The sequence below is a fragment of the Chinchilla lanigera genome, unplaced genomic scaffold, assembly GCF_000276665.1.
Source record: "Chinchilla lanigera isolate Chin_1 unplaced genomic scaffold, ChiLan1.0 scaffold00008, whole genome shotgun sequence".
NCBI classification, from domain to species: Eukaryota; Metazoa; Chordata; class Mammalia; order Rodentia; family Chinchillidae; genus Chinchilla; species Chinchilla lanigera.
The window spans coordinates 4,774,201-4,788,052 of record NW_004955409.1 but is presented as its reverse complement, the minus strand read 5'-3'; the positions used below and the strand labels follow the sequence as shown (position 1 = coordinate 4,788,052).

Here is a 13,852-nt window from a genome sequence, read left to right as displayed (position 1 = left end):
GGTACCGGGAACCGAACTCACGACCTTGCGCTTGCCAGGCAGGCGCTTTTGCCGCTGAGCTAAATCCCCAGCCCCTCATTAAATAAATTATAATAATTGTTTAGAAAATTAAATCTGGTCAGGTAGTCGCCTTGCTTACCACCTTTCAAAAGCTGTTTGTTTCATGGGGTTGAACTAAAATGTTCTTATCCCCACCTGGAGAACCGTAAGTAAAATCTGAGACCTGGGTACCTTCTTCGTGTCTTTGCGTCCCCTACTCTCCTTACTCTGCCTCTCTGAGACTCACTTTTAGCTCAGAGACTTTGCACAGGCCTGGGACACTCTTCTCCCAGCCTCTTAAAAGTCTTAGTAAATGTCACTCAAGGAAGCCATCCCTGAACTAAGGCAGGGACCCCATATATTTTACAGAAGCTGCATTGCTCAGTTATGGCACTTACCACTGTTGTTGGCTTAACACTCATCACCTCTCTCAGATTTGAATTTACCTGAGAACTGAGATTGTGTCCATCTTGTTAACTTGTTTTTCCAAGTTTTAAAAATTCTTTTCTTTTCTTTTATCGTGGCACTAGAGATTGAACCCAAGGCCTCGTCCATGCTAGGCTATTGCTGCACCACTGGGCTATGCCCCAGCCTCATCTTGTGCATGCCTAATGCTAATGCTAATCTCTAATGCTTGATGTAGAGCTTAGGCTGAAGTGGCCGCAGGATAAACACCCCTTGTGCACAGGACCGATCTCTCCCCATTTCACCTACTTATTCTGCTCCATTTCACACTTTTTTGACCGGTGTGTAGTGTGTGCTCAGCACTGACCTAGGCCCTGTGGAGGTGTGTAAGGTGTAATTAGCCCTTGTGACTGACTGAGCACTTTTCTTTTTACTCCTACTCCGGGAGGTTGTGAAACTGGGAAGGGGAGAGATACGATGTGCCAGAGAAATAAAGGGGTTTGTTATTGTTGTTGTTTGTGGAAAACTTGGGAGATACACATTTGTTTTTAAAAAAATCAAGATCCACATGTTTTCAATTTGGAATTTAGTCACTGAGATAATTTCTAAAATTTGTGTAGAAAGATGTTGTAACGTTCAGCTCTTCACAGCACCAGGTCAGTGCATACATGGAGACAAAGTAGTGCAGTAAACTTTTCAATAACCAGGATTAAATGAACTTTTCTCCTGTAGGAAAAACTTCCTTCTTCAGGAGATGGAAGAGATTAGTGTCTTATTTGCTCGAGGGCTTACTCTTGTTGACTATTTGTCTTAAGGTTGATGAGTAAGAGTTGTCTTCCCAAGGAGACCTCAGACATACACAACACTGCTCTCAAAGTTTGATCACGCAATTAAGGTGTCTTCTCCCGGATGCACAGGTGAGCTTGAAGAAGCAGGAGACGTGGAAGTGGGTTCATGGCGTGACTACTGTCTTCCAAAGGGCAAGAAGAAGACGAGGAGTGCAACTGTGGGGCTGAACCTTGGTAGTCAGAGGTACCAACATGTGAGGAGCATTTTTTGAGTCAACTTGCAAAGGCATCTGTTTTGGAAGCAGTAGTAGCCGAAGTCCTAATCCACACCAGACCCTCCTGTCCTTGAGGATGTCTTCTGGGGTAGCTCTGCTGTCCCAGTGTAGAGGGACTTTGCTCATGAAATTGGCATCTGAGTTTGGCTTTTTGGCACACATTCTCCCCAGCTGATGTAGATAAAACACAGTGCTTTATTTATTTATTTATTTATTTATTTGGTACCAGGAATTGAACTCAGGACCTTGCACTTGCCAGGCAGGCGCTTGTGCTGCTGAGCTGTATCCCCGGACCCCAATGCTTTAAATACTATAAACTTTTCTCTCTGCTACAACATGGAAGAAAGAAGAGTGAGGGACTGTTACAAGGGAGAAGGTTTCTACACCATGTTACTTACTGCAAATCACTGGAATCTAAGGTTTTGTGCACAGGTAAAATAAATGAAATCTGCTAAGAGGAGCCGCACATAGAGATGCTGGTGTGAGGGCCATGTTTTTGCTTAGAAACAGAGGCTGAGGTTTGGTTAAACCGTGTTTTCTCTGTACTGTGTTCCATGTTTGGCACCATGTGAATGATTTATTTTTTGCTTGAAAATGGTCTCGTTAAATAAGGAAATAAATCTCATATGTAAAAGCAAAGGAAGCCTATGTTGGTGTGATAGACCTTCTGATTGTGCTGACACACTTTCGGTGGAGAATGGCTGGTCAGGGTAGCTCTGAACGTGAGATGGTGGCACAACTCCACAGGGCAAGCTTGTGAGGAGAAGCGCTACTCCTCCTCTTCCTTACCTTTTAAAAATCCCTTTCTCAAATCCAGCACCTTTAACACCTAATTAGCACAAGGAAGCACACTAAACCATTAAGGTGCTTTTTATTTGTTTTGCTTTAATATTCATAGTTTCTTCTACGCCGGTTTTCTTTCTCTCTTTGCCTCTTTGTCTCTGTCTCTCTCCACCAGCTTTCAAAAACTAATTGATTTAGATTCATTAAAAGTCAGAGTCTTGTAGAGCATTTGAACCAAAATTAAAAACAGTTCAAAGCAAACTCAATAGAGATTTATAATTATTACTTGCGTAAATGATACTTTTAAGTGAGGAGAATTTTTATGCTCTTAAATTAACAAAGTGCCCAGGGATCTTTCATGAGCACAAAATTTTACACATATTTAGTGGCTTAAAATTTTCAAGAAATATGTTATGTCTATAAAAGAGACTACCCTTTGGTTGTGTTGAGGGACAGAGTGTGTGAAGTCAGTAGTAAGTATCATGGTAAGTTACGTAGGGAAGGGAAATTATGCTGCTGCCTTTGGCGTACCTTGAGCTCTCTGTGGCAACTTGTGAAGCAATGAGGGGAGAGTTTCATGTGGTCTGCTGACACTTGAAGGAGAATTTACAGTGATTCTTTAGAGGGGCGCCTGGTCAGAAGGCATTGCTCACTCTGTCACTTAATGGTCAGTATGGAGCTTGTTCACTGTCTGGTGATAAAGCATAGAGTTGGCACAGTATTTTCAGGTCTTGGCAATCTTCTGATTTCATCAGAGAAGAACCAAGTACCCAAGAATGCATCCTGCTCTGCTCCTCCTGTTGATTCAGCGAAGCGCACTCTGCCAAGACTCCAGCATTGAGTTCTCAAGGAATCATGGGTGCAAGTTGCAAGGTGGAGGCTGGGAAGGGGTGGGGGTGGTGCCACCTGAGACCGGGTGGTGTGTTCTCTGCAGCCAGACTGTGGCAGGCCTTGGTGCTGTGCTAAGTATGCAGGCTGGTCCAGGAAACGGTGAGGACCCATGGATGCTGTTAGCAAGGAATTTTAGAAATATTACTCTGGCAGCAGAAGCTTGATACTTGATTAAAGAGAAGTGGGTCTTAGCATATTGGGGTAAAAAGAGATGCTATCCTGGACCTAGAAAGGGTTGAATGCAAGGTCTTCTGTGGCTGGGTTTCCATTTCCTTCATGGCATAGATACCATTGCTGTGAGAAGGTTTCCAGAGCCACCTCCCCAACCCCATGAGCTAGGATGCTTTTGTCTGTACTTTTCCCACAGCCTGTATTTTTCAGTATTGCAGGGTAAAGTTCCTCACTGATTCCTTAAAGATTAAGATGACAGAGCAAAACCATTGGATTTGTCAATGGTTTTAGAGATAAGAATCTTCGGGAGGCCACGTTCGCTGATTAGAGAAGGCCCCGAGAAGTGAGCATGGCCACTGGAGAGGTGGAAAAATGAAGACTAAGGATCTTTCAGGAGAGGAAACATTTGTATATGTTGGAAGGCATAGAAAAAAAGAGTCAGGAGAGAGAACTCATGAGGGAGGCAGGAGAATGGCAATAGGGAAGGGAACTTGATTCTCCTAGAGTGTGTCTTCTGGGCAAGGTGCTACATGTTTGTGTTATTATCTTAGTCTTCACAATAGCTTGTGAAGTAGCCATTGAACACCTCATTTTACCTAGTGGGAATTTCAGGCCAAGGGTTATAGTTTCAATTTAAAATGTCCCCCAAAAGCGTCATGTGTGTGGAAGGTGATTGGATTGTGTGTGTGGGGTGCTATGCTCACCTGTGGGTTTGCACGTTGATGAGTTTTATAGCTGAATGTGCTGTTAGGAGCTGGGGCTGAATGTGCTGTTAGGAGCTGGGGCCTAGAAGGGTGGATTCTCGTCCCTCACTCCTCTTTTCTCTCTCTGCTTCCTGACGGGCGCTGGGTGAGCATATTTCCTCCGCCATGTCCTTCCACCATGATGTCCCTGCTTTGGAGCCATACACCATGTACTGAATTCCTTGAAGCATGAGTCAAATTAAACCTCCCCTCCTTTAAGTTGTGGGTGTTGAGAATCTTGTCCCAGCAAGAGGAACAGAGTTCCTTAAGGTTTGGGTGATATGTTTTAAATGAGTGGAGAAGCTCTGTTCTTCCCCTCGTATTTCTTTGGAGTTAGGCATGGATGGAATCCTGAGTATGATGCCCAGGATTGTCTAGGAGGAAGGAGAGGTTGTCCCAAGGTCAGGGAGGACTGCAGTAGGTCCATTCTGCACAGCCAGACTGATTCTGTGGCCTGTAAACTATTGTGTAAAACATGACTATGGGGATGACTAAGATGGGGCAAGGTCAAGGTGGTGAAAGTGCTCGTGGTGGGTAGGAATGGTGCACAGTCACGGCAGAGCCAACCCTGTGGGTACCGAGGAAGGCCTCTGTAGCTGGCAGAAGGGGAAGGGTAAAATAAAAAAGTATCCACAGTTAAAGCAGCAATTTATGGCCCTACTTATGTCAAACTATGTGTGTAGGTTTGCATGCAGAAATGTGGGGTAGGAGGGCTACCAACATGGCAGTGGGTGGTTAGCTCACTGGAATGATTCCAGATGATTTATTTCAAGGGTTTTTTCTTTTTTTTTTTTTTTTTTTTCTTTTTTTTTTGGTACTTCATACTTCTGTGTGTTTGAAAATTTTGCAATAAGCTTATGTATAACCAGAAACAACACTACAGATGCTTTTGTTGTGGAAAACAGCTTGTGTAATGAATTTTTGCTGTACAGGTAATTTTTCCCCTTCTCTTTCTCTGTCCTGTGGTGAGGAGAAGATCTGATGCAGGGAGAAAGTCAGAGAGAGGTAGATCCTGGTGGGTGACTCCTGAGATAGGGGCAGGCCCTTGCACTCTTTCTCCCACACCTTTTTCTTGGCCTCTCTGGCCAGCCTTGGATCAGGAGCTTTTTCTGGGTGGAGGGGAGCACTCAGGATTTTAGTTGCTTTGGGATGACCGGGGAGTGCTAGGGAGTGACACCGGGGAGCAGCCTTGGCCTGTGGAGACGTGTGGAGTGGAGGGCCCCAGCTCCCTCAGCCTTGGGTGAGTCATATCGGTTTATACCTGCAGGTCTTGGCCGCCCACGTCAGCGGCCTCCTGTTGACCTTGCTTTTACTTCTCACCGGGAGCTTCTTAGCATTACCTTGCCACATGTCTTGGTCTTTGAAGTCTTACTTCCAGAACTGCTTCCGAGAGAGGCCAGGCTGAGTCAGGGTCCCAGCCCTTCCCTCAGCGATGGGCGAAGTGCTCGTCGCCGACTGTCCTGCCCACAGAGTGCGGCACAGGAGCCCCTCAGAAGCGGCGTGGATTCAGTACTTTCTGTGGTGAAAAGAAAACAGGGCACGCTGACAGAGAGCTGCTTTCTCTTATTTCCTCACCCGGCTGCTGAGTGAGGAACTTGTGACGAAATGACCCCAAGCTCTGACTCAGCCCGGCCTCCTCACGCATGTGAAGCAGGCCGGGCACCGGGGCCTTGAGCGGCAAATTCCCTCATGAATTTGTCTTTGAGCAACAGCAATCTCATGCACCCTCCTCCCTCATCTGCAAGTCATCTTTCTGCTTCCTGAGCCAAATTTCTAACGGCCTGGGTGGCTTTCCTGTCTCACTCCCTCAGTGTGCTGGGACTGGGCGGCTCAGGCTGCTCCAGGAGAGCCGAGGCACCGGGAGCCCCAGCTCGGCTAAGCGGGCCACTGGGCCCACAGCGCACTCCTCAGGTGAGGACGGGCTGACGGAAAGACTCTTAGAACCCAAAGTATGAATAAAGAGCAAAGTAAAAGATAGCTAACAGGAGGAAGGGAGACGGATCAAGAGGTAGAGGGAGGAAGGGATAAAGCTGGAAAAAGGAGTTAAGGTGTGTTATGGACTTGTAGCAACTCCCCACAAGGAATGTGAACGTTACGTGCTGGAAACATGTGCTAATGAAAAAAGAAAGTGCCCGCTTTTATCATCGAAGTTGTTCTCTGAGGTTTCTCTTTTCCCTTTCTCCCTCCCAGACGGAATCCATTTGTCAAAGTGTTTTTAAATCACCGGAATCCTCACTTCTAGCACTAGCCTTAGCTTCAGCTTAGAAATACATTTTAAGACCTGAGTGCTGATTTGAGCACGTAAGCATCCCGAACATGGCCGTGGAGCAGGAAAGAGTTGTAGGTCTGGGTTTAGCTTCCAACTCTGACGTTTTCTAGTGATGTGACCTTAGAAAAGCACCTTCCTCTCATCTCCTACGTGGAGCGATAACACCTATCTCACAGGATTGCTGAAAACTACGAGAAATTTGAAAATATATTTTACTTTTTAAAAATTTTTTTGGTACCGGCAGTTGAACTCAGGACCTTGCACTTGCCAGGCAGGCGCTGTGCTGCTGAACTATGTCCCCAGCCCCCCAAATGTATTTTAAACCACACAGCAATATTATTATTTTTGTTGCATTCTGGATATGTTGTACCAGAAAGTGTTATTGTAGGTTACTGAGTTCAGTTCTCTTTTCATATAAAATAAATATATTGTGTTTCTTTGTTAGTTTTATATTATGCATGTCTTTATAGATTTTCTCAAATTATTTTTGGATACATTGGAATATAGACCATGAATGAAAGAATTCAGTAAATGAATGAACGGACCAGTTTAGAGCTATCAACCCCAGCACTGCTAATCAATAGCAACTAAATGTGTTAAGCAAACAAGGCCAGAAGAAAGATCTTAGCTCATGTCCTTGCTTTTAAAAGTGGCACCATGTCCTGTGACATAATTGAATAGAGAAACCTAATTCTATTGTCTCTTTTCTTAGTTCTGCATTAAAATCATTAACTCCTTTCAAATGTAAGAGCCAGGGCTTTTAAAAAGATGATTAATGAATATAAGAACTTCTGTTATTAACATTCTTCAGAAGTGAGTGTCCCTAACCAAATCTTAATAGCCTTTGGTAAAGCCTGCTTCCTGTAGGAAAGAAAATCAAATCATCAGCATAATGGCAGAGCAAATCAGATGCACATTTGCTTGAAGACCAATTTCCCATTCTTTTGCTGGCTTCTTTTCTGCACCTGCTGTCCCTCACACCCAGGCAGTGAATTGTTTAGATCTTGGAAGAGATATCATCACTGTTTTGACTGTCACCTGCTCTGAGGGTTGTCAGCGGTTTGGGGAGAGTGAGAGAAGTGTGCTCTGGGCTCGGCCCTGTGGATGGAGCTGGCGAGTACTTTGCCCTGCTTGCAGGGCTGCCTCAGGACACTCCTGGAAGCCAGGCTCTTTTTCTTGAGGGTGGAGAAGCACACAGCTCTACTACTACTGGCAGCCTCATGAAGGGATTTTTCATAAGGTCACCAGTGAGGTTTTCATGTAAAATCTGGGAGTTTACTCTGAGTGCCCAGATATTTAAACTCATTAGCCATTTTCAAAGAGGCTTGTAGTAAACAGGAAGTGCTCTAATGAAGTCGGGGTCCAGGTCATATGAGAGTCAAGGAGTTTTCTCCAGGCTTGATACAGAAGGAGGTGGGGACCGAGCTTGATCCTTGGGCTGGACTGAATATGGACAAAGGAATGAAATAATTCAAAGAACTAGCCCTGAGGGAAAGTGTTGTCAGGAAGAGAAATCAGCTAATCAAAATGGGTTAAATGTGTGTATGTGTTTTACTGCTAGTACTTAACTAGCCTGAGTGTCATACGGGCATGTTGGCATGCTTAATTCCAAACATCTGAACCCAGTAGGCATTGCCAAGCAATGATGGGGAATTTGGAAAGGTTGAATGGAAAAATCAAAACAAAAGAAAATGACCAAATAGCTAAAAGTTGAATCTGGCTAATTAAAATAGCACACATCAGATGCTGAAATGGAAACTGACCATTATCTTGGTTGGAACTTGCAGCTCCTGGCTAGGCACAAAAACTTGCAATGGGACAAAGTCCTGCGGCTGGAGGAGGTGCAGGCCCAACTGGGGATCAGCCTGGAAGAGATGCTGTTGGTCACAGAGGACGCTCTTCACCCTGAGCCCTATAGCCCTGAGGAGATCTGCAGGTGCCTGGGAATTAGCCTGGAGGAGCTTCGGACCCAGATCCTGAGTCCAGACACTCAGGGTGGTAAGTCTGCTCGATAAAGGAGGGCCTGAATTTCTCCCCACTTACACCCGGAAGCTTTTCAAACTCCCGTGGATACTTCTAATCGTTTCCGGTACCGGGAACCGAACTCACGACCTTGCGCTTGCCAGGCAGGCTTTTTGCCGCTGAGCTAAATCCGCAGCCCCGATACTTCTAATCTTAAAGAGTATTTGAGGCAATTTGGAGAATGCGTGCATTTTGGCAAACTTAATCATCTCGGTCCATACCTTCACAAACTCACACATTTACCACCACCAAACATGTCTTAGTATATGCCAGTTACTCTGTCTGTGCGAAGATAAGGCATGATCCCTGCCCTCAGGAGGTTCATAACTCAATAAGCATCTCCTTCATTACCTTACCTTACCCCCATCTATTTTTCTGGTTATTATGTTCCCTGTCATAAGAAGGTCGGGGTTAGAGCAATGCTGGTCAGTGCAGTGGGCTGTTGCTCAGGAACACCTCTGTCTCGCTGCCTAATGTGAACGCTGGAACCCACAGTCGTCGGAAGCTTATTTCTATTTGCTTTCAGCGGTGTTGTTTTTATAACCAGTAACATCAGCAACTGAGATGAAAGCCAGGTACACGTGGGAGGCACGGTATGAGGCCTTGGAGTGGATGTTTATCTTAGAAACAGAGCTTGTCTGTCTGCAGGAGGTCAGTACTGGGGACAGGAGCATGTAGTGAAGGTTTAATTTCTCTTTAGAGTAAGGTTGGGGGGTGGAAGCTTGGCACAGATGTCGTGCTTAGGGCCCCATTTCTGTCCTATTCAGTGCATTTCTGTAACTGAAACTGGAATAGCAGGGCTGTATCCCACCGTGACAAAGAGTGAAACCATGGGTGGAGGAGGCTGGGCACAAGCAAATGTATTTGAAGGATATGAAGGCAAGGAAGTAAAGCTCCCGCCAGCTGGGAGGGGTCCTGAGGAGGAGACTGTACAGCCTTTCTGTCCAGGGGTCTTTAAGGGGTTTAGAAGGGAGCCCGGCCGTGGCACAAGCGATATACTCTCTACCCCATAGGATGCCGTGCTTTCCAGGGTCCCGTCTGTGCGGTGTCAGGCAGAGCCTTGCAGGGTGCCCTTGAGCCAGTGCCTGGTCACCATCGGGAGGTCCCCGACAGCCAGAGAGGACATGGCAGATGTTTTTTGGCTTCTCGATTCCATTTTGAGACCACTGTCCTTACTGCCTAATAGAATCCTCACTCCTCTCTCACTAATTCCTATCTCACAAGCAGCTGTTGAGTATCGACTGTGGATTTGTCTGCAGGGTAACTGCTTAAAGGCTGAGACGACTGACAGTACAGGAATGGGACAAGGGAATAATTTGAGGGCAGAGGTCAGGTTTCGGTTTCCCACATTATCAGAGTCGCTCTCATTTGGTGAACCTTGATTAAGTCTCTAGAACGGAGATGAGCAAACTCTGGCCTGAACAGGGCCTGCCATCTGGTTTTATTTTGTTTTGTTTTTTGTTCGTTTTTTGAGACAGGGTCTCGCTATGCAGTTCAGGCTGGCCTTGAGCTCGCTTTGTAGCCCAGGCCGGTCTCGAACTCGCAATGATCCTCCTGCCTCGGCCTCCCTAGTGCTGGGATTACAGGCGTGCGCCACCGTGCTCGGCTTGCCACCTGGTTTTGTACAATCAACTTTCACTGAATACAGCCACGTATTTGCTGTGATTGCTTTTGCACCACAGTGTGAGTTGAGTACTTGTGGCAGAGACTAAATAACCCAGCAACCCTAAAATACTGGCTGGCCTGTAGCAGAGAAGATTTGCTCACTTTTGCTCCAGGAAATTGTGAGGCCAGTGTTTCTCAAATTTGCCATGAAATAGGCCAAAGAGTAGCTCCCTTCCAGGGTGATTGTGTGATGTGCTGACAAGACACTCCTGGTACTGGAAGCGTCCATGGAACCATGAGTACTTGAGACGCCAGCAAAGAGAGGTCAGAGCTGGCTTCGCTGAGAAGATAACAGCCCCAGTGATATAATAAATGGGAATGTCCTAGAAGACAGCAGTGAGGAAGAATTCCAGGCAGACCAGACAGCAGTGCAGCACAGAGAGGGCTGAGAGAGGACTACATGCCTGAGAAATGCAGGGAGGTGGGTGTTTCTGGAACATAATGTCCAGAGTGGAGAGTGATTGGTGTCAGGCTGAGGTTGGCGGTGGCCCCAGAGCCCCACAGGCCTTGCTGAGGTGTTTGAGACATGCTTGTGGGGTGCAGAGGTTGGGTGGCTTTAGATAGGAAGAGCTTCCAAAGGGGTAGCCTTTCTCTGTTGACCTAAGCTGGTGTCAGTTTATTTAATTCAGCAAATATGCATTGTGTTCTGTTGGTCGCACCTGCTATAATCCAGGGAGTGAGAGGGAGGAGAGGTAGCTGGGTGTCTAAAGCAGGTGGCGCAGACTTCCCAGGTGGAGGGGGTGGCAGGTCATTCTAGGCACAGCGGAGTGAAGACCCAGGGACGCCTGGAGCAGAGCCCCGGTGAGCAGGTGTGCGGGGCACAGTGAGAACCAGCCTCGACGGATCCCACCTGGAGACCACAGGCTTGCTGCATGCCTGGTGACAAATCCCAAGACAGGGGTTGTGACGGGCAGGCAGACTCTGAGAGACGGCTCAGTTGGAACTGGTGGTTGCCTGTGTCTGGGAAGGAAGGGAGGAATGAAGGAAGGAGAGAGGAGGGAAAGAAGAAGTAGAAGGAAAGTCAATCCAGGTGGTCCTAAACGACACCACTAGAGCCAGGTATGCTGGTGCACACCTGTAATTCCAGCCACTTGGGAGGCGGAGGCAGGAGGATTGCCAAACTCGAGGCCAGTGTGGGCAACTCAGCAGGAGCTGGTCTCAAAGAAAACAAAACTATACTGCTTTCTTCTCAGTGGACTTCCCCCTTTCTGCTACCTACATGACACGCTCAGTAAATTTCTCACCTTTTGCTGCACCTCTGAGCCCACATCTTCTTCTCTTTCACTGTGGCGGTATCCCTTCCTTCCTGCAGCTGCCTGTCCTTCCTTCCTTCTCTTCTTTCACTAGCTTTAGTTTTGGAATAAGTTAGCTCTCCAGAATACCTTGGAACACACAAAGGGTACGTTGCAGCTTCTTCCTGCAGCTGCCTGTCCTTCCTTCCTTCTCTTCTTTCACTAGCTTTAGTTTTGGAATAAGTTAGCTCTCCACAATACCTTGGAACACACAAAGGGTACGTTGCTGGTCACAGGAAGGGTATTGCTATGTGAATATTTCCCCCCAAAGAACAGTACTTCATTGTCAGCAATAGAAGATGCCTGCTTCATCTTTACTGTCTAAATCGTGCTGTTGCATCACTGGTAGTTCCTATAACTACCTAGGTTTTATTTGTATTCCATAAATCTGTCTTGGAGGAATGAATAAGTCAATGAAAACTTAAGAACATCACATCATCTGTGGACTCGAGTTGTCTAGATTAATGCTACTCCATTTACTTTCTAGATCAAGCCGTCTAGCCCCAGCCATAGGTCCAGTGGGTATTTAGGAACCCAAATCTTTATCTCTTTGGCTTAGTCCTTTTGGGTCTTTTTGTTCGTTTCTTTGGTTTAAGACCTTGAGCAAAATTTTTGTTTTTGTTTTTTGATTTGAGACAGAGTCTCACTATGTAGCCCAGGCTGGCCTTGATCTTGCAGTGATCCTCCTGCTTCAGCCTCTTGAGTGCTGGGACTATAGGGGTGTACCACCATGCCCAGCTTGCACATGTTTTTCTTAACCATGCAGAAGACTGGAGGCAAACATGAAGGTGCCCAATGAGTATACAGGGGAGCAGGGTTCAGTACACAAGGGAACAGGGTCAGCCAGACAGCTGAGAAGTCATGAAAGCTGGAGGCACAGGAGAAGGAAGGGACTAGAAGGTGCCCTCTAGCATCAGCTACCTCCTTGACCTTGGCCTCACTGGCCCCACTGGCCCCTGAAGGTGCCCTCCGGAGGACCCTGGAGGGTGCTGCTGCCCCACTATGCCAGGTGTCTGCCCTTAACATGCTCAGGTTTGACTTGGGCTCTTTTTGCCATGTGGAAATGCATGCCATCTGGGGACACAGAGACTCTGACGTTGTCATTTTGCCAAAGTTACTCTCTTCTTTTGGATGTGAGTGTGAGTGGTGAGACGCTGAGGCTGAGGTGACAGTGGAAGAAGAGACGGCTACCACAGGACTGTGGCTTGCAGCTTTTGCTGAGCCAAGGTCGTGTCCAGCGGGCACAGTTACCAAACACAGGAGCTACGTCAGGCCACACGGGACGGGGGGCCCATGGAGGAAGCAAGAAGGAAGGCAGAAGGCGGGGCAGGTAGCAGTGAAAGGGGGGTCATTCGGGGCGTTCACCTCGCGAGTGTCCGGGCTGAGCTCCAGTTGGGTGGCCTGGCCGCTGCTCACCACCCTGTGCGGACCTGGACGCCGGAGTCATTGCTTGTGTAGCCAGCTTTGCCTGGCAAAGTGCTTGCTGGCTGCTGGCTAATGTGTTTGAATTCGTGATGATCACGGCTTTGGAATCAAGTACAGGGGCCTGGCAGAGACTGACTTTTAGGAAGACATCTAGAGTTGATGGGAAAAAAACCCCCAAAGCCGGAAATAGCAATAAAGCAACAAATCCTGGTCTCCTGACTCATCCCTCACTCCCTCTGGCTTCACACCCTTGTCCTGGCCTTCTTACAAGCTGCTTTCAGCAGTCCTTTGGCAATATCTTATTTTGGCGTTTCTTGGCTCTGATTTTTCTCCTTGGACCAAAGAGAGGTAATGCGGGTCGGTTAGTCTGAGGATGAAAACTTTCCCTTCGGTCATGTCTCATCCTGGTGTGTTGGTTGCTGCATTTAAGGAACAACCCAGGAAAGCTGGCTGCACGCGAGCTGTCTGTCGTGTTGTGGAAGAGTCTCGTGGAGGAAGGGCCTGGGCTTTTTAGCTCTGCTAGATTGTCCCGGCTAAGCCCAAGAAATACGATTTGTTTTCATATACTGGAAAAGCATGAAGGCAGTTTGCAGTATAAAAAGGATCAGTTCAGTACCTATAAATGTCCAGTGAACCGTTCTCAGATATTAAGGAAACTGATTTTTAAAATAGACATTCGGCATCACACGCTGCCATCTCAGCAGACTTGCTTGTTGTTCTTGTGAGACGTTTGGAAGAAACTTTTCCATAAAAAGCTAGAAGAAACTCCAGGGGAAACCATGGACCCTTCTAGAGTTTACAGATGTTCTGGGCTGAGCTCGTTAAAATCTGCGTGATGGACTTCAGTGATAAGGCCAAGTGAAAAGCGCCCTTGGGTTTTATCTGTTGTTTTCATTTTTACAAGATGAAATAAATTAATAGATTGTTATGAAACAAAGTATAAAAAAATCAAGTAACTATTTTTGTCAGGCAGAAAGATGTCATGCTTTAAGCTGCTTTGGAAGTTGCATCTGGGACACTTTGCTTCGCCATAGCCCCTTCCTTTCCTATCTGTCCCTTCCTTCTCCTGTGCCTCCAGCTTTCG

The 13,852-nt window shown here is 46.8% G+C and overlaps 1 protein-coding gene across 2 annotated transcripts in view; it reads left to right on the top strand.

Moving 5' to 3' along the window:
* The window catches only part of Galk2 (galactokinase 2), a 100,632-nt gene that overhangs the window by 64,343 nt on the left and 22,437 nt on the right, over window positions 1–13,852 (top strand). For both annotated transcript variants that reach the window (XM_005376681.2, XM_013510295.1), the window contains exon 8: window positions 8,152–8,362. In XM_005376681.2, coding sequence (XP_005376738.1) covers window positions 8,152–8,362 — 211 coding nt within the window. The remainder of the gene's footprint in view (window positions 1–8,151; window positions 8,363–13,852) is intronic.